This window comes from Naegleria gruberi (assembly GCF_000004985.1).
Source record: "Naegleria gruberi genomic scaffold NAEGRscaffold_1, whole genome shotgun sequence".
Classification (NCBI taxonomy): Eukaryota; Heterolobosea; class Eutetramitea; order Acrasida; family Naegleriidae; genus Naegleria; species Naegleria gruberi.
Window position 1 is genome coordinate 963,756 of NW_003163326.1, and position 22,104 is coordinate 985,859.

At 33.4% G+C, this 22,104-nt stretch overlaps 9 protein-coding genes across 9 annotated transcripts; 4 read left to right on the plus strand and 5 right to left on the minus strand.

The window, feature by feature from the left end:
• Positions 1–255: 255 nt before the first annotated feature.
• NAEGRDRAFT_61447 (uncharacterized protein) lies at positions 256–8,344 on the minus strand (the record flags this gene model as incomplete). The annotated part of the gene is made up of 12 exons (XM_002683478.1): positions 256–345; positions 390–1,320; positions 1,363–1,623; positions 1,674–1,822; positions 1,865–2,047; positions 2,094–2,518; positions 2,566–2,831; positions 2,970–3,496; positions 3,530–4,580; positions 4,695–5,330; positions 5,519–7,721; positions 7,789–8,344. The coding sequence occupies 12 exons, from the start codon at positions 8,342–8,344 to the stop codon at positions 256–258; spliced, it is 7,278 nt and encodes a 2,425-aa protein (XP_002683524.1).
• A 165-nt stretch (positions 8,345–8,509) lies between these two features.
• On the minus strand, positions 8,510–9,574 carry NAEGRDRAFT_61448 (uncharacterized protein; the record flags this gene model as incomplete). Its single annotated transcript, XM_002683479.1, has 2 exons — positions 8,510–9,303; positions 9,475–9,574. The coding sequence occupies 2 exons, from the start codon at positions 9,572–9,574 to the stop codon at positions 8,510–8,512; spliced, it is 894 nt and encodes a 297-aa protein (XP_002683525.1).
• A 175-nt stretch (positions 9,575–9,749) lies between these two features.
• NAEGRDRAFT_45161 (uncharacterized protein) lies at positions 9,750–10,241 on the plus strand (the record flags this gene model as incomplete). Its single annotated transcript, XM_002683162.1, has 1 exon — positions 9,750–10,241. One exon carries the CDS (start codon positions 9,750–9,752, stop codon positions 10,239–10,241), a length of 492 nt encoding a protein of 163 aa, XP_002683208.1.
• A 290-nt stretch (positions 10,242–10,531) lies between these two features.
• On the plus strand, positions 10,532–15,056 carry NAEGRDRAFT_56516 (calpain family cysteine protease; the record flags this gene model as incomplete). Its single annotated transcript, XM_002683163.1, has 1 exon — positions 10,532–15,056. The coding sequence occupies one exon, from the start codon at positions 10,532–10,534 to the stop codon at positions 15,026–15,028; it is 4,497 nt and encodes a 1,498-aa protein (XP_002683209.1). The 3' UTR covers positions 15,029–15,056.
• Positions 15,057–15,097: 41 nt separating this feature from the next.
• NAEGRDRAFT_45163 (uncharacterized protein) lies at positions 15,098–15,889 on the minus strand (the record flags this gene model as incomplete). Its single annotated transcript, XM_002683480.1, has 1 exon — positions 15,098–15,889. The coding sequence occupies one exon, from the start codon at positions 15,887–15,889 to the stop codon at positions 15,098–15,100; it is 792 nt and encodes a 263-aa protein (XP_002683526.1).
• Positions 15,890–16,280: 391 nt separating this feature from the next.
• NAEGRDRAFT_55563 (uncharacterized protein) lies at positions 16,281–17,221 on the minus strand. The gene has a single exon (XM_002683481.1). It carries the CDS (start codon positions 17,175–17,177, stop codon positions 16,305–16,307), a length of 873 nt encoding a protein of 290 aa, XP_002683527.1. The 5' UTR covers positions 17,178–17,221; the 3' UTR covers positions 16,281–16,304.
• A 236-nt stretch (positions 17,222–17,457) lies between these two features.
• NAEGRDRAFT_34736 (uncharacterized protein) lies at positions 17,458–19,602 on the minus strand. Its single transcript, XM_002683482.1, has 5 exons — positions 18,810–19,602; positions 18,193–18,730; positions 18,022–18,141; positions 17,742–17,977; positions 17,458–17,695 (listed from the first exon to the last, which is right to left on the minus strand). The coding sequence occupies exons 1-5, from the start codon at positions 19,520–19,522 to the stop codon at positions 17,482–17,484; spliced, it is 1,821 nt and encodes a 606-aa protein (XP_002683528.1). The 5' UTR covers positions 19,523–19,602; the 3' UTR covers positions 17,458–17,481.
• Positions 19,603–19,723: 121 nt separating this feature from the next.
• On the plus strand, positions 19,724–20,836 carry NAEGRDRAFT_61454 (uncharacterized protein; the record flags this gene model as incomplete). Its single annotated transcript, XM_002683164.1, has 1 exon — positions 19,724–20,836. One exon carries the CDS (start codon positions 19,724–19,726, stop codon positions 20,834–20,836), a length of 1,113 nt encoding a protein of 370 aa, XP_002683210.1.
• Positions 20,837–20,944: 108 nt separating this feature from the next.
• Positions 20,945–21,973, plus strand: NAEGRDRAFT_61455 (uncharacterized protein; the record flags this gene model as incomplete). Its single annotated transcript, XM_002683165.1, has 1 exon — positions 20,945–21,973. The coding sequence occupies one exon, from the start codon at positions 20,945–20,947 to the stop codon at positions 21,971–21,973; it is 1,029 nt and encodes a 342-aa protein (XP_002683211.1).
• Positions 21,974–22,104: the final 131 nt, after the last annotated feature.

Genomic DNA, 22,104 nt, shown 5'->3' on the forward strand with positions numbered 1-22,104 from the left:
TTTGCTTTTTTCATTTGTGCAAATCTCTCCAACCATTCAGCCACTTCAATTTCATACCTTACATTCATTTTACATTGTTCCAAGGTGTTTTTTGCCATGTACAAGTCTGGTGTTTCATGTTTTTCTTTTGTATTGTCACATAGGAATAGAGTTGGATGGTAAAAGGCTAGATTGTACTCATAGCCTTCCCTCTTTGTGAGAGGTCTGATGAATTGATTGAGAGATTGTCCTTTCATAGGTTGAATGAAAAATAATTCATTGAGCACCAACTTTTCGATCCATGGCCTTTTCGAATATTCTTTCGTATTGATGGAAATGAATTCGGTTTGATATATCGTAGAAGGACTTGTAAACATGTCCGTAAATAGAGTTTTGAGCTTGCTTTGGACCTTCTTCCATGTTTCTTGAGAGATTTGTTCTGATGTTTCTGCTGTATCGATCTGAGAGGAGAGAATTGACTTTCTCTTTTGCTTTCTACCTTTGAAAATCGTTTCATCTTTGTATGTAGAGCAACATCCCTCACAATAATACTTGATAATGGTGTTGACTTCCTCTGGTGTAATGTCAATACATGAAAAGTGATAGTGATTTCTGCATCTTTCACACATAACCATTTCATTGGTTTTCCAAGATCCTCCACATTTACAAAAAGTATTCTTCTTTCTTTTAGAGACTGATTTACCGGATTGGTGCTCTTTCAAAGCTTTACAATATTTACAATTAAATGCTCGTTTTTCACTGTAATCAGTGGCCTTTTCCCCTACACATTTGCAGTGATACCAAATCTCACAACTCTCACACTGTATCATATCATCTCTTGAGCTATCATATATACCTCTACAGAAACAATAATTTGTATCTTGTTGTTCAGTTCTAACACAAGTATTACAGTGGAAGGTTTTGGAAGGTGGGTTGTGAACTCCAACGCATGATTTGTGGAATACATTATTGCAAAGATTACACTCAACCTTATCTCTTGGCTTGAGCTCGAGTTGACAAAAACAACTAGTCTTAGATTTGGGAATGAGTTGTTTTGGATCAAATTCTTCCTCATCGTCAGACATGTACTTAGCTGATTCAGAATTGGATTGGAATTGCTTTGTAAGATAATTCATTGTTTCTAGCGGTAAACTACTACTATCACCACTGCTGATTAATTGTTCAGCAGTGGTATCGCTTGTTTGAATAGTTACATCTTTGAAAATGGAAGATAATGTATTATATTCCTCTTCAAATAGACCTTGGTTGCTTCTTATTTCATCAATTTTGACTTGCCAACAAGCTAAAAAGTCAACAATGTTTTCCTTTGGTATATCACCTCTATTATTGTTGGCATCATAAAGAAAAATATGATTAACTTACTTTAGTGCTGTAATAATCTTCTTGAACCAAGATTGCTCTTTGAAACTTCTTGGAGAAATAATGGACTGATGGATAATTAGGACAAGATCGTCATTCTTCTCTTCACCAATTATTTCCAAGGTTTGTTTAACATTTTGCTCTTTAAAAACCAAGCAACGCAGGGCTATTTCGATCAATTCAACAATGAGAGGATGAATGTAAAAGAAAAATCTGAATTGAGTTATACAGGGACTTATATCTTCTTCAGTAACATTGTTTCCACTTTAAACAACAACATTCTTATCCAAACATTGATAAGGCTATTAACTTACAATTTCGATTTTACAGAAGGTAATGATTTCAATAGTGGCAATAACTCTTTAGAAAAGAGAATTTGTAAACATTTTTCGTCTGGTAATGTGAAAAAAGCTCTAGTAAAAATAGAGAGTGGGCAATAGTGGAAATGTCTAGTATACAAATGCTATTCCATTTCAATAATTTCAGTAATCACATTGAAACTTACCTTGAGAGAGTTGGAAAAATGTTTGAGGGATGTAAAATCGTTCATTAAAAATTTCAAAACTTCATAGCTAGGTCTTAAATTAACATTGAAATTTTTCTGAATAAAGAGATCATTGGTACATTTCAAAAATAGTGGCTTTGCTAATGATTGAGTTTTGAACGTTTTGATTTGAAATCTGCTCAACTGTTGTACAATATTAGTTTGTTCAATTAAAAATAGTTTAACTTACATCAACATTCATCCCTTCCAAAATATCAACTCCCTTCTCATCCACTCTCAAGATATTAATGATTGGAAATCTTGAAGAATATGATGAACACAACTCTAACCATTTTCCAATTTGAGGTACATTGTGAGTATTCTCGAAAACAAATACGATTGCCTTCTTTCCACCAGGTGAAGAATATGTCATTTCTTTAAGGGCGTCGGGTAATCCAAATACTTTGTTTGTATACTTTTGTGCAATTAGTGTCAATAGAGCTTTTAAGGTTGGAAACATTGTCTCTGATCTGAAAATGCAAACATGAAATCCGTCCAATTTTTGTCCTTTTTTTGGAGCTTCTTCCTCATAATCTTCATAGTCCTCGTATTCATCATATTCGTCATCATATTCCACATATGAATCTCTAATGAAAAATGATTCCATTAATTTGTCTATTATTTCGAAACAATTAACATTCGAAATGTGACATTTAACCTACTTGTTGTTGTTTTCAAAATGATTACAGGTGAAATACATTTACTCAAGCCTTTATCAAATCTTTCTGCAATATCCTGTAACTCTTCAATAATTAACTCTTCAGTGTGGGTATTTTCTTCAGCACTTGCCTTTCTATTGATAAACTCTTCCACATTATGAATTGATGAATCTATAATTTTCTGATATTTATCATGTTTTAAAAAGTCCTTTCTTGCCTCCGATAAGTCTTGTTCTTCAAGAATCAACTTCTTCTTGTGTGATCTCCGCCTAGAACGAACAGGTATTGTCAAAGAGTTGTTTATCATTTTTTTAAAAACTAATTTTTTGAATAAATTTTGGCGGGTAAAACATTATTGTTGCTTCCAAGAAAACTATTGAGTATTGAACTTTATTGGAATGTTGTACTTGTTGGAAATGTGATCCTCATAGTGATGATGACCTGAATCGAAAAATTCCATCAGATTTTCCTTCACTCGTTTAGATCTCTCCTCAATTTGTTGTTCAAAGTTTGGAATTTGCATCTTGATTCTGAAAAGATTACTTGCTGGATTTGAGATATGTTTGAAAAAGTAATAACCTGCCAGTACATCAAGGGCAGCATATTCAATTCTTATGTTTCCTTTGGATGTTGAGGGCCTCATATCTTTTGGATTCCAAATCAAATCATTGTACTTTAAATTATTTTCAAATTTGTGATAAATCTTTGGTGCACAGAAGGAGAATAGTTTTTGTAGACCTAATACTAGAGGATCACCTTCAACCCATCCATGTTCGTTCACATTCAGGTCGGTTTGCAGGTTTGAATCAACTAATTGTTCATGCTTGTGATGTTGCAACCAATTATTGACCTTTTTAATGTCACCACTCAATGAATAACCAATTTTCAAAATTTTTGGACTTCGAAAGAAATCGAGAAGGAATTTAGGAATGGGCTGTTTAAAATCAATTAGTAACACAAGACATACATCCAATGTCGATATTTGTAAGAGTCTGATACCGTGATCATTTTCATCATTGAAATTCCATTCTGTATCAACAACAAAAATTGAAGATTGATCTGCTGTATCCATGAATGAGTTCCAAATTCTCTTTTCCAATTTGCTCAATCTAGAGACAATTATCAGCTTGTCAGAATAGTCCAAATGAGTTAGAGATGTTCCAACCAGATGTTTCTTTTCTGGAATTGCTGATAATTTTTGTTTAATGTCTGTATTCCAAACTGAGAATCCATTCTTTGTTTTCTTTTTCAAATATAATTCATTATTATCCAACAAACCAGAAATATATTCCACAAATTTAGAACGGTCGAGACCAAAATAATTAGTATTAGAGTAGACATTGCCAATATTAAAACATGCATCACCACTATTTACATTGAAAATTCCCACAAATGAAGAGCAAATCTGTCCAAACAATCGATCCTTAAACTCTTGGCTTGTATTATCCTTTTTGGAAAAGAATGGTGCGATTTTTTTGCAAACAATGGTGTCATCTTGAATTTCAGTAATATTGAGCTCTTTGGAATGTTGCTCAACAAATGTTTTGCTTAATAAATAATGTAATCTAGGTAGAATTTGTTTAAGTTTTGTTGTCATTTCTTTCATAGAACATGAGACAATTCCCTTCTCTTCTTTTCCACAATATTTTAAATAGTTGAAAATAAAAATTACTAATTGTGTATCATCACTGCCATAAATTGTGTCAATAATTCTTTTAACAGTAGCAAGTTTATGCAATTCCTTCTTTCCTAATCTCTTTTCCGAGTCGTTTACATCCTCAGTAGCAACTAAGTCGATATCTTTTTCAAGTACAAAAGATGATGTTATTTGTTCATCCCTTTCATTCTTTTCCTCCGAAGTATGCTTTTTCTTTTTTGTTTTAGGTTCCAATTTATGTGGTTTTTCTTGTTGTTTAATTTGTGTTGATGATTTTTTCTTCTTATCTTTGTTATGTTGTTTCGATGATGAAGAATTGTTTCCCTTTTTCAACAGTTGGGATTTAACTTCCTCTCTTCCTCTTTTCATTTTTTTTGATGAAGTTGACTTTGAAAAGTTTTATTAGGCACATTTTTCAATAAATTGTGCATCTATTATGTAATCATCGTCGAATGTTTTCTTTTTGGATTTAGACTTTTTCTTTTTCGATTTTTTCAAACCTGAACTGTTTCTAGTTGTTTCTTCAGTGAATTCCTGATCCTCACCAAAGGATGATTCGAAATTTTCTTGGTCATTAGTGGATTCACTTTCTTGTTTTCTAATCATGATACAAATACCTTCTGCTCCATCATATTCAGAACGTTCTACATTGAGATCTGTTATGTGAGGTTTAGCCTCAATTTTAGCACCTTCTGGTAATGGAACTCGTCTGTGAAATGTCACAGACTCCATCATGCCACTCAAAGGTTTGAGTTTACCCTTTACAACCAGGCAATTTTCATCTATTGAAACTTGAGCTCTCTTTTTTGATAAACCTGGACAAGTTACAACTAATTCAAAATGATCGTTTTCCTCATGCCAATTAATAGCAACCGAGTCATGGTTTTGATGTTCTTGTTCATAGACAAAAGCTTGTTTTAGCATTTCGGGAGCCATTCCTAAAATTGGATGTTCAAAATACATCATATCCTCACTAGGTCCATCTCTTATTCCTTGTTGTTGAATTATTTGAAATGGATCCATAGAAAATATATCTTCTATGGATCGTCTCTTTTTCAAGCTACTTGATTTTTTCTTTTTTGCCATTAATTTTTGTCCTATTGAAAAACTTCTATTATTCATAATCGTACATCCAAGCTGTTCTCCGATAAAACGACTTTTAGACAAGTTGTGTAATTTTAGCATTTTTTTTGAATATTTAATATAATTAAATTTAGAATGAAAAAAATTAGAACCAATAATTTTTGGTTACCATTTAGAAATGGTTAAAATAATTTTCATCTCAATCTCTAGAGAAACTCTAACATTAATTCGTTTTCTTCTGGCAATGGAGCAATTCTGAAAGCCTTGACATGCATTGCTAAAGTTCTATCTGTTGTAAGGTAGTGTTCATTGATGTGAGCTAGGAGGTATAAAAGAAATTCTTCTAGAATAAATTCAGAACCATGTTGTTTGAATTCATCATGCAATTCATAAATAATTTCAATGAATTTTTCATGCTCCTTGAAATGTTCTTCCAACAAGTCGTTTTTAAGTAAGCATTCAATAAAGAGTCGTCTTTCTGCTTCAAAGGATTCTTGTAATGATTCAATGGCATCTTCCAAAATATAAATCCCAATATTCCACTCCACTAGAGACACATTCTTGTTGGCTTTTGCCATTCTGAAAATTGATTTGGTCAAGTTATTAATTGTATCGAATAATTTCATGTAGCAAGTATCAATAACACCTAAATTATAACCCAACTGATTAGTCCAAGCAATCAATTGTTCTCTAGGCAACACTGTAAGATTATTAATGGTTACCAAGTGTTGAGATTGTGTTGAGGTTGGTATTGTTCCACTCACAACATTACTTCCTCCATTCAGGTTATTACTTGCTGAGGAACCAGCTGTTGAACCATTTAGAACAGCACTGAAATCATCCATAGATGAAGTCTGTCTGTGTGGAGTGGCAGATCCACTACTTTGACCGCTTTCTCCTCTATTTTTTGTAATCTTCTTGAATAGTCCAGCAAATCGATTAGAATCCTTGGTATCATCATTAATGATAATTCCCATTTCTTTTGCAACTTTCTTGCATGATTTGTGTTGCTTGTTTTGAATTTTTACATTGGCACCTCCAATAGTAATCAAGAGATTGGAAGTTGATGGATTATTCAATTTCAATGAGAGATGAAGCCCCGTATCACCATCATTATTTTGTTCATCAATAGACATTTCATTACTTGATATCAAAACCCAAAAGAATGCCTCATTGGGAATATCATGATTGTACAGGTAGCATTTTGAAGCAGAGAATGGAATGTGTACTGGTGTATTAGTAATATTACTGCTATTATCTCCATAATACGATGGAGAATCACTGCTACTATTGCTGTTATTATCTGCACTGCCTGTTGAATCATTTTCATTACTGTTTTGGAAGGAGAAATTATTATTGACAGTTGGCGTTGAAATAATAGTTGCAGAATCAATTGGTTCACTTCCACTATTTGGTGTAATAATATTTGAGTTGACAACATTGGAGATGGAATTACCAACCAAGTTGACTGTATAGTGAAGAACAGTATTTCCCTTAACTCTATCTTTGAAATTTAAAAAGGCCTGAATTCTATCTAATGGTATGAATTGAATTAAAATGCAAAACGAAATGAAATAACCCTGTTGAGCACATATATGAAGGAGAGTTTTGCCTAGTTGATCATCAGATCGAATCCATCTCTGAAACTCATCCAATGCATAATTTTTACAGAACCAATCACACAATTTGAACAACAATGAAGGGAATGGAAGTGAGCAGAATAGACAATTTTCCTCGAATCGGTTCTTTGTTGCAATGTTAATATTTGGCTGTTTAAGAATGAATTGAACTCGAGGCCAATCGTTCGATTCACATGCATCGTGTAAAATGGTATTTCCTCTCTTTCCCTTAAAATTGACATCAGCTCCAAACAGAATAAGAGCATCTGCTGTTTCAAAAAACCCTCCCGACAAGGCTATACCTAATGGAAAATTTTCATAAGCATCACGAATATTAACTTGAGCTCCTTTTGATGCCAGAACATGACAGGCATCAGTGTGTCCATGAGCACTTGCTAAGAAAATTGGAGTACTATCCGATTTGTCAACAATATTAGGATTAGCTCCATACTTGTCAATTAAATATTCAATAATATGAGTATGACCAAATCTTGAAGCAATATGTAATAGTGATCTATCATTCTTTGTCTTGTCTCTAAATATTTGATTAATATCAAATAGTATGCCACCTCCTCCACCACTAGAAAATGAAGTATTTGACGGAACAAATAGGGATGTTGAATTGCTACTGGTAGAATTACCACCAGATGGTGACGAAGAGCCACCACTAGCCACTCTAGGTGAAATTGGATAAGTATTGTTTTTAATTGAATCCAGTAATCGAACCAATTCATCCAAATACCCATACTCAATGCAGGCCAATACACGTTGTTCCATTGATAATTTAACATGTTCAAAATCTATTAATTGATCTCCTAATTATTATTCAAAGTATTAACATGTGAATGTTGAATTAGATAGACATACCTGTATATAAATTATTTCCCAAATGTGGAGCTTCTAAAGTTAACAAAATTGGAGAGGATCCAATTTCCAAATCATTCAGTTTAATCATGATGGATGGATTTGAATCTTTCAACCTATCATTTTGATGATTATCTGTAATATTTTCATCACAATCCAATTTCTCTCCAAATTCATGGTAATGCATCTGCTGATTTTGAGAAGAGGAATCACTGAGTTGTGTGTCTTCTTGTTTCTTGTTGATTTTTTCATATTTTTCACTTAGAATTTCACTACTCAGTGAGTGAACGCTCATATTTTCTATGAGCATTAAATCATCAGATTTTAATCTGTGATATGGAATGGTATTGTCCCCTAGCATACACCTCCTAATACAATACAAGTCAAAGTGATATTTACATAGTGTTTTAATGGAGTGTTTTCCGGAAATTAGATTGTAATGAATGCTACTGGTACTTGAGAGAGATGTTAAATTATTATTGTTTGATGATGAGATGTTCATTGATGAAGAGGAAGGAAAAAGATTGGCAGATGATGAGTGTGGAGATGGTTGAGACATTTTTTGTAACATTTGACATGATGAATGGTGGGCATTGGTAACTTATATGATAATAAACATTTGTACAACACCAACAAACAATTCTCTTAAAAAATAAGGTATTGCAATACTCTTTTGTTGTTTCGAAGAAAACTCAAATAATCTTTTTATTAATATCAATCAATGTTAATAATACAAATCCCAATCCATATTGATAGCTTTTTCCCTTAGTTTGATGTCGTCTATCAAGTTTGGACTGGCTTGTATTGTCAATGAGAAATCTCTAGGGGTAATGACATGCTTATCAATTTCATGGATGGCATTGGTGCTGAACTCTTCTTCTTCCTCTTCTTCTGGCAGAGGCAGTTCATAGTGTCTATAACTGTGTGTATATTTTCCATCTTTCACTAAATAGGATCCTATCTGAGGTTTTTTGTAATTTTCATATTTTTGCTTTTTTTGTTGCAGACATTTTGTTATTAAATTTTTCAAATAGTACTCTGTGGCATAATATAACAAGTTGATACTTTCACCATCAACATTCATTACGCCCAAATCATTCGCAATCTTATTCATTTTACTTTCGAATAAATCTTTTGTATAGTGTTTTTCATTAGATAAATTTACAGATTTGGAAGGGTTATAAGATGTTGAAGTGTGTAAACATAAATTATCAAATATCAAATTTTGGCTCGACAAGTGTAGTAATTCCTTTTCCATTAGCATCATCATATTATTAATTCCTCTATTTTTACGTTTAGCTCCATCTGTTGAGCTAGTTCCATTCAAATGATGGAATGTCGAAATCTTGGCATTGCACAGTAAGCTCTTAATAAAGTAATTATGGAGTGCAATAAATTCATATCCAAAAGTAATTTTAATGAAATGGTCCCATTCAGTTTTTGATAATTTAGCTTGTAAATATTTAATAAATGTATTCCAATACAAGCCCTTTCTATCATCTAAATGTTTATCTATTGCTTTTTTAATTTGTATCAAATTTATACGTTGTTGTATTGGTTGATGATGTTCTTTTTTCGTGATTCCTATTTTCCACATTAAATAATATTTAGGATCCAAAATGATGATAATCATGATCCGATAAAAAATATCGTGGTGAATAATAATTTTACACTCTCACAATAACATACCACCCTTTGAAAGCATTAACGATGATTTTTGATTTGCTCCTCTTAGTGATGCTGCTCCCGAGGAGGAGAGAAGTGTCGACGATGTATGTGGGTTGAGCATTTTTTATTATTTTAAATTTAAAAATATTATGTCACAGGTTGCCGCTAAATTTTTGGCTATTGTGAAACCGTCACAGAATTAGTAGTGTATTAATAACGGAAAACAAGAAACAAGCTTTACACAGTTTGATCCAATAGAGAAATTTTCCATTTGTGATTAATTGCAATTATAAAAAATGTTTAAAAGAACAATTACTGTACGAAAGTTTATTTCTTCGTCCAGGTTGTTTAACAACTCGTTTCCTAAAACCCAATCCACAAATTACTCAACCACACAGAGTAATGCAGATCAAGAAGGCAACACTCAATCAAATATTCATACTGCTGCTGCTGCTTTGGATTATGATGTTAAAGCAGAGAGGAAGCAATTGAAGAAAGATATGAGAGGCTTGAGTGACAAATATTTTGTTCCTCCACAGGTTGGGGTGGATGATGAGCAATATATCAGGTCCATGGAGACTCTAGAGCAACAGAGACAAGATGGCTCTACATCTGTAGAAGAATTTGTTTCGCTCACAACAACTACTTTGGAAGTAAAAGAAGTGGAACAAGACCACTCCAAACCACACCACAAAAAACGTGGTTTACAACCACAACTTGCCAAAGGGAGCCTTATTAACAACACTAACCAAGATCCATCAAAAGACACTACCATCGATGAAGAATAGTTATTGTAAACATGGATTATTGTATTAATACCTCAATTCCCAAGATTCCGTCAATAAACATATATTGGTACTGATGTTTTCTACAAGACTATCTCCATCGCAAGGTCATCTCTGATGCTTCTGAAGGGATGAACTTTCTGTAGTCGGTTGCTGTTGTTCTCAATATAATAACTCAAAAGTTTAAGGTCAAACCAAACAACTACAAAAAAAATAATAGTGTTGTGTTCTCTTTCCAAAGGATTGAATTTGCCTCACGCTCTTAATAGATCTCCTTCGCAAGCTCTCAAAAAATGTATTCCCAACAACAATACTATCACGAGCAACAACATCACCAACAAATGATGATGGCTCAGCAACAACAAGCCTATAATCCTCAACAAGTTGTTGTTGTGCAAACTACAACTACTACTTACCATCAACAGCCAATGTATCAACAATACAATATGTATGGCCAATATAATACGATGGAACAAAACTATGGTACGATTAATACAAACTATGAACAACCAAGATCATTAGATACTTTGCCATTCTTTACAACAACTGAGTCGACTGATAGTCACAGTGACTTTGTTCCTCCTCCATTGTTCAATTTTGATAACTTGAATGTGGAAGCCCTTATTCAACCAACCTATCTTCCAATTGCAACCACTCAAATCAATAATGAGGTTACAAATACCAATAACGTTATAACCAACAATACTACCATTAATAAGACCAATATTGTCAATACTGAAATTACAAATAACACTACAACCATTAATAACAATGTTACAAATCAAACTAATAAGATTAACAATGTTGCCAACACTAATAAGCAAGTTGTAAAAACAGTGGAAAAGAAGTCTGTCGTTAACAATCAAAATACTACAACAAACACTGTTAACAATCAAGTTATCAATAATGTCACAACCAACAATATCTCAAAAACCGTTAATAACTCTGTCACTGTTAACGACACTACAGTTAATATTCAAAAGAATCATAATATCCAAACAGTAGAAACTTCTGAAAATAATAAGAAAAATGTTACCACCAATGTTAGCGAAACAACAAAGGCTTCTGTCACAGTCCCAACCGTAGATCAAACTAGTAAGGTCACCACTAGTAAGACTGTTGAAAAGAACACTACTATTGTGAATAACAGTGTTCCTGTTACTACCACTACAAGTACTCAAAAAACCGTAACTAGACCTCAATCAGCAACAAAAACAATTACCAATGCAACTACAAATGTTGTCAATAATCAAACAACAAATGTTGTTAACTCAAATACCACCAATACTGTTGTTAATAATACAGTTAATGTCACAAACAATACAACAACCACAGAAAACACCAAAACATTAGTCAGAACAAATACACAACCAAAACCAATCAGCCCAAGACCTACAAGTCCTGCAGGAAAGAAGGTTGTCGAAAACAATTCCACTATTGTTAACAATAATGCATCCAACGTGGTTAATAATACTGTTACCAATACCACTAAGGTTGTTGAAAATAACACTGTTATCAATAATAATTCGACCAATGTAAAAACAATTGATACCAATACTCTTCAACCAACCACAACAACTCCAAGAAGACCAGTCAGTCCAAGGTTGAGTAATACCACTACTGCTACTAACACTGTTAAAGCTGTAAATCAAGTTGTTGAAAATAAGGCTGTAGTTAATAATAATCAGACAACGAATGTTGTTAATAACACAACCAACAATGTTGTCAATAACAACACAACCACTAGTACTGAAACCACCAAGACTTTGGTTAGAACAAATACTCAACCAAGACCAATTAGTCCAAGACCTCCAAGTCCTTCATGCAATAAGGTTGTTGAAAACACGTGCTCTAACGTTGTTAATAATTCTTCTAATGTTGTAAATAATGTGACCAATACAGTCACCAATAATACTACAACAAATGTTGTCAAAAACACAAACATTGTCAACAATACCAATGTTGTCAATAATAATACCAGTACAACATCTCAAAATACCAAGACTTTGGTTAGAACAAATACTCAACCAAAACCTATTAGCCCAAGACCAATTGTGGAAACTAATTGCTCCTCAGTTGTTGAAAATAATTCATGTAAGGTTGTTGATAATGATTCAACTAAGGTAGTCAATAATTGCTCAAATGTAGTTAACAATGTCTCAACAACAGTAACCCAAAATGTTGTTACTAATACAGTAACAAACATTACTAATACCACAAATACAGTGATTAGTAACACAAAGGTCGTTGAAAATAAGACTGTTATTAACAATGACTGCACAAACGTAAAGACCATTGAAAACAACACCAATACTTCAACCCTTCAAGCAACCACCACAACTCCAAGAAGACCTGTCAGTCCAAGAGTCAATAGCTCTGCTAATGTAACAAGGACAGAACAAAACGTTGTTCAAAACTCTGTGACTAACAATGTTACAAATAATGTCACAAAGAATGTCGAAAATAATACTATTGTAAAGAATGAATCAAATTGTGTTAAAACAGTTACTAACAATACAAAGGTTGAAAACAATACACTCCAAAACACCACCACAACTCCAAGAAGACCAGCAAGCCCTTCCCCTCAAACCACCACCAATTCAACTAGTAACACTGTTACAAAAACTATTGTCAATAACACTACAACAAACAGTAATACTACCATTATTAATAACAATGTTGTCAATAATACCTCTAATCAAACATCCAACACAACCAAATCCGTCAAACTTGAAAGTACAGTTAACAATAACCAACCAACTTCAATTACAGCAACCAAAACAGTGGAAACCAATACAAGTATTGTTAATAACAAGGCACCTGTCTCCACAACCACCACAACTCAAACTGCCTCAATTACAAGACCACAAAGTGCCACTAAGACGGTATCAAACACTACAACTGTAACCAATAACCAAGAAATTAACAAGACCATTGTGAACAATACCACCAATAACATTATTAATAATACTATTATTGAAAAGAATATTACCAATAATGTTACAAACAATGTTGTCAATAACCAGACAGTTAACAAGTCTATTGAACAAAATAATAACTCAACTGTAGAATGTATCAATAACAAGAAATGTAACATTACTAATACAGTTGAAAAGGTCAATGTTATTAATAATGTTACTTCAAATGTTACAAACAATATTACTCATGTCACTAACACAACCAACACTGTTACCAATAATGTTATTAACAACACTAATGTGATCAACAACTCCACAGTTAATAAGAATGTTAGTGAAACAAACAATTCTTCCAAGTGCATTACAGATGAGACAAACATTTGCAATAATAAGGCTATCACCAACCAAACCAACAAGTGCTCCGTTGAAAATAGTGAAAGAAAATGGGTAATTGAAGTTACAATTACCAACTTTAAATCAAACTTTTCTCACTTGATGGGAGTTTCTCCTCTCTATTCTTCAACTTTACAAACTTTGGAGAAGTATCAAGCCAATCTCATGAAGACTCTTGAATTGGCAACTGGAGATAATACTCACAAGTTTATGACTTTGGCCAATCAAATCGATTCTGAATTTGAAAAGAATATAGGTTGGTTGACTAGAACAATTGTCATGCTCGAAAGAGAAAAGATTGCGTTCAACAACTGGACTGATAACCCTAATATTCCAAAATTTTTGTCTATGAATGTTGAACAACTCATTGAGGAGTGTAGAAAGCTACCTTCTGATCCAAAATTTGATTCATCAGTCAAGACTCTTATTGAATACTTCCAAAAGTATGGCAAATTAGTACAATACTTGGTTCTTTTAAGATATTATTATACTAGTATCCATAAAAAGTATGACGCCCCAAAGGTTGTCCTTGAAAGAACTACAAGATGTGGAGTTTCAAAGATGTATTCGGACAATGATTTTGACTTTACTGTTGATTCCCTCAAGGTCAGTGTTGCCTATTGGTTAAGGCCTTGTCAATTCAGTGATAAGCCAATCTTGGTTGATTCTGCCGCTGGTATTGAAGTAAAGAATATCAGAAAGGGTCTTATCAACAATGCCTATTTTATCTCTGCACTCTATGCCATTTCATCAAAGAGACCAGAAATTATCAAGAATAGTTTTGTTGAAACTGATTTTGTTACGGGAAGACATACCATGAAGCTCTACAATTCTAATGGTCACCAAAAGTTTGTTTCAATTGATGATAGCATTCCTATTGAATATTTGGGTAAGCCTATTGGTGCCATCTCTGGAAATCCAAATGAATTCTGGGTGCAATTGTTAGAAAAATCTTACGCAAAACACTTGGGAGGTTATCATATGTATTGCCATGGTGGTAGACCCCAAGATGCTCTCCAATCATTGTTTGGAACGAAGATTAGCTTTGAAACCAAGTTAGGAAGTAGTTGCGACGTTTCATCTGTTTGGTCAAGAGTCGTTTCAGAATTCAACAATGGAAATCTCCTTCTTGTTTCAAATACTAAGGGCTACAATGAAATTACTGAAAATGATTGTCATGCTTATATTGTCCAACAAGTTGTTGAAGTAGAAGATGATAATAAGGTTGTTCACAAGCTTGTAAAGTTATTCAACCCATGGGGTTTCGCTTACAGCTCAAATGAGCAATTAACTGAGAAGGCATATGCTTGCATGGAATGGAAAGGTAAATACTCTGACAATGATTCATCATGGAATGAATCACTCTTGAAAAAACTTGATGTTAAGAGTGCTAATGATGGCATATTTTGGATGTGTTGTGAAGATTTCTGTCGTCACTGGACTGAGGTAGTATCTGTTACTCTTCCTCGTGCTAAGTAAAAATAATTTAGAATAAATTATATTTCTGAAATTTCCTGAAAATTAATAAATAACCTTTGTAAACCTTTTTTATTGTTTGTTGGCCTTCTTTGCTTTTGCCAAAAAGTCGTCCTTCATCTTGATAGTAAGCATGTATTCATTCTTTTGCTTGAATGGTTTATCTTCTTCAAGGGCTTTCTTTAAATCCATACCAGGGAATTCATTAGCAAGTTTTTCCTTAGCTTTACCAACAAAGTCTTTTAACATTTGGAAAGCTTGTTCTTCATTTTCAACACGGAAACACAAAATCTTTACCTTTTTTCCTGTCACCAAAAACTTGATCATTTTCTTCATCTTGACATCCAAATCATGAGTATCAATATTAGCAGAAAATCTAATTTCCTTAGTCTTCTTCTCTTCCAATTCCTTTTCTAAATCCTTCAACTGGCTCAACTTGTCCTTGATAATTGCATGTTTTAAAAATACAACATAATCACCCAATTTAACAACTGGTGGGCTAACAGAATCTACAACTAGGATTAAATCTAATCCTTCATTGAGTGCAATTTCTTCTGCTGATTCTCTATCAATTTTATCGGCAATCATTGTACCATCACTGACACGAATAAGTCTATAGTGTGTAAATTCTTCTGGAATTTCATAATTTACAGGTTTAGTAATTTGGTCAATTCCGAGTTCCTCTTCCTTGGCTACAAGAATGGTCTTGCTTGTTCGGAGAGCCTTTTCTTTTTTAGAAGATGTTGTTCTAGCTTTGAAATAATTGGACCATTTAATATCAAGTTCTTGAGCAACACGATCCAAGTAAGCTGCCTCATCTTCTCCTTCATTGGCACTCTTAGGAACAGCAGTAGTATGATACATCATTTGTTGACCAGTACTTGTTGTTGTATTCATAAATAATGCATTATTATTAACAAATTGTTTAGTATTCAAAGATAGTTGTTGATGTACAATATTCAAAAATCTATTATTATTATTATTGTTAATAATAATAGGAAGGATGGAATTTACACTAGGAGAGGAAGCGGATTTGAAAATTCCTCTGATATTATTTACAAGGCTTAACCTTTTCATTTTTTTTGTTTGTGAGTTATTTTTAAAACTTGATTGCTTCTTTCTAATTGCATCAAGCTTTTATTAAGAAATTCGCAACTTGTTATCAAAGGAAGAGAGATAATTGTAATATTGTTGAATTTAAAGGTTCATTGCATTACTTATTGAAATTTAAATGATGAAAAAAGTAGGAATAGAATGTGAAAAAAAGTTAGTTCAAAATTTATTGTTTGAGACCCAATCTTCTAGAAGCGAACAATGGAAGAACAAAGCTTGAAGCATGGAGACCTGGGTTATAGTATTGGAGGGTATCCTTAGCAGATTCGAACCATTCAGTTCTCTTAGCAACCTTGACGTCATTGGATTCATCCTTAGAACAAATGAAGAAACCAATAGCACCAGATGGATAAGTTGGAATGGAAATAGTAGAGTAGGAGACATTTGGGAAAATATCAACAATGAAATCCTTCATACCAGCAATAATGTCCAAGTGCAACCACATGGATTCAGCTTGAGTACACAAAATACCATTTTCGTTCAAAGCTTCCTTGCAGGACTTGTAGAATTCAGGTCCGAACAATGATGAAGCAGGACCAACTGGATCAGAAGAGTCAACAATGACAACATCAAAGCAATTCTTGTGTTCCTTCAAGAAGACAGCACCATCATAAATGTGGAGCTTGAGCTTTGGACTTTCGAAAGACATATTCATGTGTGGGAGGAACTTCTTGGAAGCATTAACGACACCTTCATCAATTTCACACAAGTGGACTTCTTCAACAGATGGATGCTTCAAAATTTCTCTAACGACACCACCGTCACCACCACCAATAACACAAACCTTCTTTGGGTCAGTCTTGAGAGCAGCCAATGGGATGTGAGCCATCATTTCTTGATAAGCACATTCATCTCTTTCAGTTTGTTGGATGACACCATCCAAAACCAAAACTCTTCCGTAATTTTCAGAGTCAAAGACCAAAATATCTTGGAACTTGGACTTTTCTTCGTGCAAAACTTGCTTGACCTTCAAGCTGAAACATTCTCCTGGCCACATAGTGGAGAGTTCTGAGAACCAACCTTCCTTTAAAGCGTTCATATTGTTTTGTTGTTGTTGTTTGGGTGTTGTGTTAATATTTTTTTTGAACAGCAAATATTTTGAATAGGTTTTAACGGGTTGTTTTGCGTTGTTGTTGCGGTGCCAACTTCTGCTTGGTTGATGTTTGTGATGGTCCAACAAAAGGATTCTTGTTGAGGCACAAAGATGTTTCTTCATGAAAAGATAGAGAGATCTCCAACACAGGTGGTGACTTGCTTTTTTAATTATGTGCAATAGAGGTTGGTTTGTTTACAAAAAGAATGCATTGTAAAGTTTTCTTATGAGAAAAAACTGGATTTAAAATTTATTTAGAAGCTTCTCTAATTTCCTTAATGAGCTTCTTCTTGTAAGCATCAATGTTATCCTTATAAATCTTGACAGTACCCTTTTCAACTTGCCAGATTTGCTTATTTTCTATCTTATCAATCAATCTAAAATCGTGAGAAACTAAAACAACACCGCCAGAGTAGCAGTTGATAGCTTCAGCAAGAGAGTCAATTGTTTCAATATCAAGATGGCTGTAAAAAGATAAATTAGAAATTAAATTCAATCTAATATACTTACTTAGTAGGTTCGTCAAGGAACAAAATAAATGGCTTCTTAAGAGCTAACCAAGCAAAAATCAATCTTGATTTCAAACCATCTGAGAGACATTTAATTGGAGCAGTTTGACGTGTACCACTGATACCATAAGTACCAATAGCAGCTCTCATCATTTCTGTACCATTAGAGTTATTTTCAATAAGGTCTGGGAATTCCTTAAACATCCATTCTAAAGGAGTCATGTCTTCATCTAATTGCTAAATAAATAGTTAAAATTATTGACAGGTTATTAAAAACATACTTCAGTCAAATGTTGGTGGTAGTGACCAATCTTCAAGTGGGAGTGAAGATTAATATCTCCAGAGACAGGTTTAAGTTGCTTAACCATGAGTTTCATCAATGTAGATTTACCAGCACCATTCTATAAAGAGTGTTAAAAATTTCAATTAAGGATATACTATTGACTACTTACTGGACCGACGAGAGCAATACGGGAATCCATATCAACACCCAAAGATAGCTTACTGAATAACAATGGAGGTTCTGGCATAATTTCAGTAGCTGGGTAGTGGAATGAGACTTCGTTAAATTGCAAAACTGGTGGTGGCAACTTTGGAACATCTGGGAATGTGAATTTGAAAATCTTGTCAGCAGTAACCTTTTCAGTTAAACCACTTCTCATCATCTTTTCAAGTTGTTTTTCCTTAGATTTGGCTTGTCTAGACATTTTGATGGATGTTTGACCGAACTTGGCAATATATTCCTTCATTCTACTGATATCATCTTGTTCAGATTGATATCTCTTCATTTGATTGACTTCTAATTCTTCTCTAGTCTTGCAGTAGGTATCATAATTACCTCCGTAATAAGTTAATCTTTGATCTTTGAGATGGATAATTGATGTACAGACATTGTTAAGGAAATCTTGAGAGTGGGAAATGATAATTAAAGAGTTTTCATATTCTTTGAGGTACATTTCAAGCCAGACACAAGTTTCAAGATCAAGATGGCTGTATATTATTAATGGATGGAAATAAGATTGTAATTATATGAAAATAAGAATTAGGTCAAAAATCATAAAACACTTACTTTGTAGGTTCATCGAGAAGCAAAACATCAGGTTCAATGAAAAGAGCTTCGGCCAACTTGATTCTCATTCTCCAACCACCGGAGAAATCCTTAGTTGCCTTCAATTGCATTTGAGGAGTAAAACCCAAACCGTGCAAAAGTTTAGCAGCCTTAGGTTTCGTCCATTCTGGATCTAATTCTTCCAACTTATCCATGATGAGTTCTTGTCTTTCAGTTGTTGTCTTTGGATCGTTCAATTCCTTTTCTAATCTTTTACGTTCCTTATCGACACTTGATAAAACATAGTCAAGTGCACTCATATCGGTTGGTTTAGCTTCACCTTGTAAGTGATAAATTGAAATTTGCTTTGGAATAGGAATCATTCTTCTACCCAAAACTTTGAGAAGAGTGGATTTACCTGAACCATTCAAACCGATTAAACCGTATTTAACACCTCTATTCAAACAAAATTCAGTGTCATCAATAAGATCAACTGAGGCAGAGAGTTGTGGTGAAGAAATGGATATAGAAAAGTGTTCAAATTTCAAGTCCATAGAAAGTGGGTGAGAAACCAAATTACCAGTGGCTGAAATGTGAAGAGTTGTTGTGGAAGCATCTTGTTGAAGTTCGTGATTTTCGTCATCACTATCATAATCAACCTTTGTTGGAGTGGTACTAGCAGGAGAAGGAGTATTGGATTTACCACCTTTCTTGTTATTCTTCTTTGGAGGCATGTTGGGTGATGAGTGGTAATGTGGTGGTGGTGGTTAGTCTTTTGACTTTTTTTTGTTCAAACAATTTCCAGATAGATGGTTGGTTTTTGTTGAAGCGAGAATCCTCCAATAAATGTTTTACATTTGGCTTTTCTTGCCTGGTACCTAGGTAATGATGTTGTTTAAATAAATTGAATAATAAATAATTAATAATTTAAAAAAATGTTTGTCAAAGCTCAACACAATAAGCAAAATGTTTCATTAATTGCTGGAGGACATTATTTTGGAGGAGAGGAAAATTCAATTGAAAAGACAACAAGACTAGTAAAGGATTTGAGTAAAATTGAAAAGGTGATTGCTTTGAATGAACAAGTACCAATAGTTTGTCAATTTTCAATCTTTTCCGAAGGAGAAGGTTTTGAAGAATTGTTTAAATCTGTGAGAGAACAAATATCTCAATTTTATTCTGCTTTGGATGATGAAAATAGCTATTATGGAACAAATACTTTGCATGATGCATTCACAACATTTAAATCATCCTATTCTTTTTATGAGTATGAGGGAGAAATTATTGATTTATTGAAAAAGAGATTTGGCATTTCTTATAGAAATGAAAATCATACACAAAAACTCATCAAATTAAACAAATTTATCAAAAAGAATATGGGAAGATTATCAGGAAAGGAATTGAGAATTTTAATTGCAAAACTAGATCATGAAATGAATATTGAAAAGGATAAAAAGAGATTTGAGATTACATTTAATTCAATTAATACCATAATGGATACAGTGGATGAATGTTTATTTACAATATTGCAAATGTCACAAACTTTAAAGTATATACAGAATGTACTTTTGGAAATAGCTCAAGAAATTTATCAAAAATTGAATATTGCTTTCAGATCATTTGTAATGCCTTGGATGATATTCTTATCAATAACTGCCAGATTATACAGTATTACCTTGGAGAATATGAAAGTTGTAGAGTTAATTTATAACAAATTTAAAAAGTGGTGCAATTGTCTTCCAACTAGAGAACAAGTTGCATCCTATCTCATGAAAGAGGTATCTATTATTTTCCTTACAAAAACTAATAGAATGGATTTTCCATCTCCATTTCCAGAAAGCTTGATAGAATTTACAAAGAATAATGAATCGTCAGATCTTTCTCAATTCCTACTCAATGAATCAATCAAGAAGGAGAATCAAGAATTAGTATTTTCACTTGTCGAACAAGTCAAGATACAGAAAAAACTATCACTAGAGAATGCCTCTAACATGTCTTCTGCTCCATCTTCGACGAGTAAGAAAAATAAACAGAAAAAGAAGAAATAAAGGTATTGAAAGAATTAAACAGATTTAATCGAGCGGTGTTATTAATAGTTGTAGGTTTGTACGAACATTCCCGCCAAATTTGTAGTTTAAAAAAACAACTTTAAAAAAATGAGTCACAAATATCAAAAGGATTTCTCTCTGCCCAATAACTTTCAAGAGACTTTACGGGACTTTACTAGAGAGGTTTTAAGATCTCAACCTGGTAACATTTATCGATTTGGATATGATTATTTTATGAAGCTGGCTAAGGAAATGGGAGAAAGTACACCTGTGGTTACTGCTGGAAACAATGCCTCCAAAGTTAATGAGGAGGAACCAGAACAAGAATACAAGGTTGTACATACAAATAATAATGATTTACATACTTTGGATGAATCTCTGAACGCTAGTAGTATTAAACCAAACGAAGACGACTACCAAAATATTTCCAGCATTTCCATACAAGATAAACCTGTGAGCATTAAATCTCAAGACAAATTCGAAGACAATGATGTCGAAGAGGAGGGTGTAGATGAAGATCCAGAAGGTGGTGCAAATTCTGCTTTTGAAGGAGACATGCTCCAAGCTATTGTACAAATTTCAGACCAAGAGCTTTTAAATATTATCTATAATCAATTAAGCTCGTTCGGATATGAAAATCTTCCTATGGATGTCATTAAGGATGAAATCAAAAAAGTTTTCAACTATCAACTCCCTGAAGCAATCATGCTCTTTGTTATGGCAGAATCAGAAATTTCAGAGGATGGTACAATTGAAATTGGTCAATTCTCTCAACAAGTGACAAATGTTTTGAAAACAATTGTGGGAGTAGAGTCGTTTATGGAAGAAATTAATGTCAATGAGGCCGATGTTGTTCATGGACTCAACAAGATGGAACTGGATGAAGAATTGAAGGCCATTTTCGAAAGAGCTGACGAAGGCCAAACAGGTGCCATTTCATTCGCCAAGTTCAGAAGAGAATTGTTGGAAGCAGACTTGGACCTTTCTAGAAGAGAGGTGAATATTGTTCTCTCTGAGGCTGAGTCAGATGAGCATGGTCAAGTTCTGTATGAGAAGAGTATTAATAGTGCTCACAGACTTTTATTCATTGCAAATATGTTTGATGATTTTTGTAATGAAAATGATTTACATTTCTAATTGGATCATTTAAAATTATTGTACATTTATAAAACTAATATTAACTAATTGATTTAATCTCAATGTTATTTGAACGACCATCATGACAAGAAAATGAGGAGATTTTACTTTTTCAAAATTTTAACGTTGAC

Bases quoted from the DNA above. Each gene is read 5' to 3' on its own strand.
- NAEGRDRAFT_55563 (XM_002683481.1), bottom strand. From the start codon at position 17,177: ATGAACGCTTTAAAGGAAGGTTGGTTCTCAGAACTCTCCACTATGTGG.
- NAEGRDRAFT_34736 (XM_002683482.1), bottom strand. From the start codon at position 19,522: ATGCCTCCAAAGAAGAATAACAAGAAAGGTGGTAAATCCAATACTCCT. The intron at 18,142-18,192 runs GTAAGTAGTCAA...CACTCTTTATAG, and splicing joins GTATTGCTCTCGTCGGTCCA to AATGGTGCTGGTAAATCTAC. The intron at 17,696-17,741 runs GTAAGTATATTA...ATCTTTTTACAG, and splicing joins TTCCTTGACGAACCTACTAA to CCATCTTGATATTGAAACAA.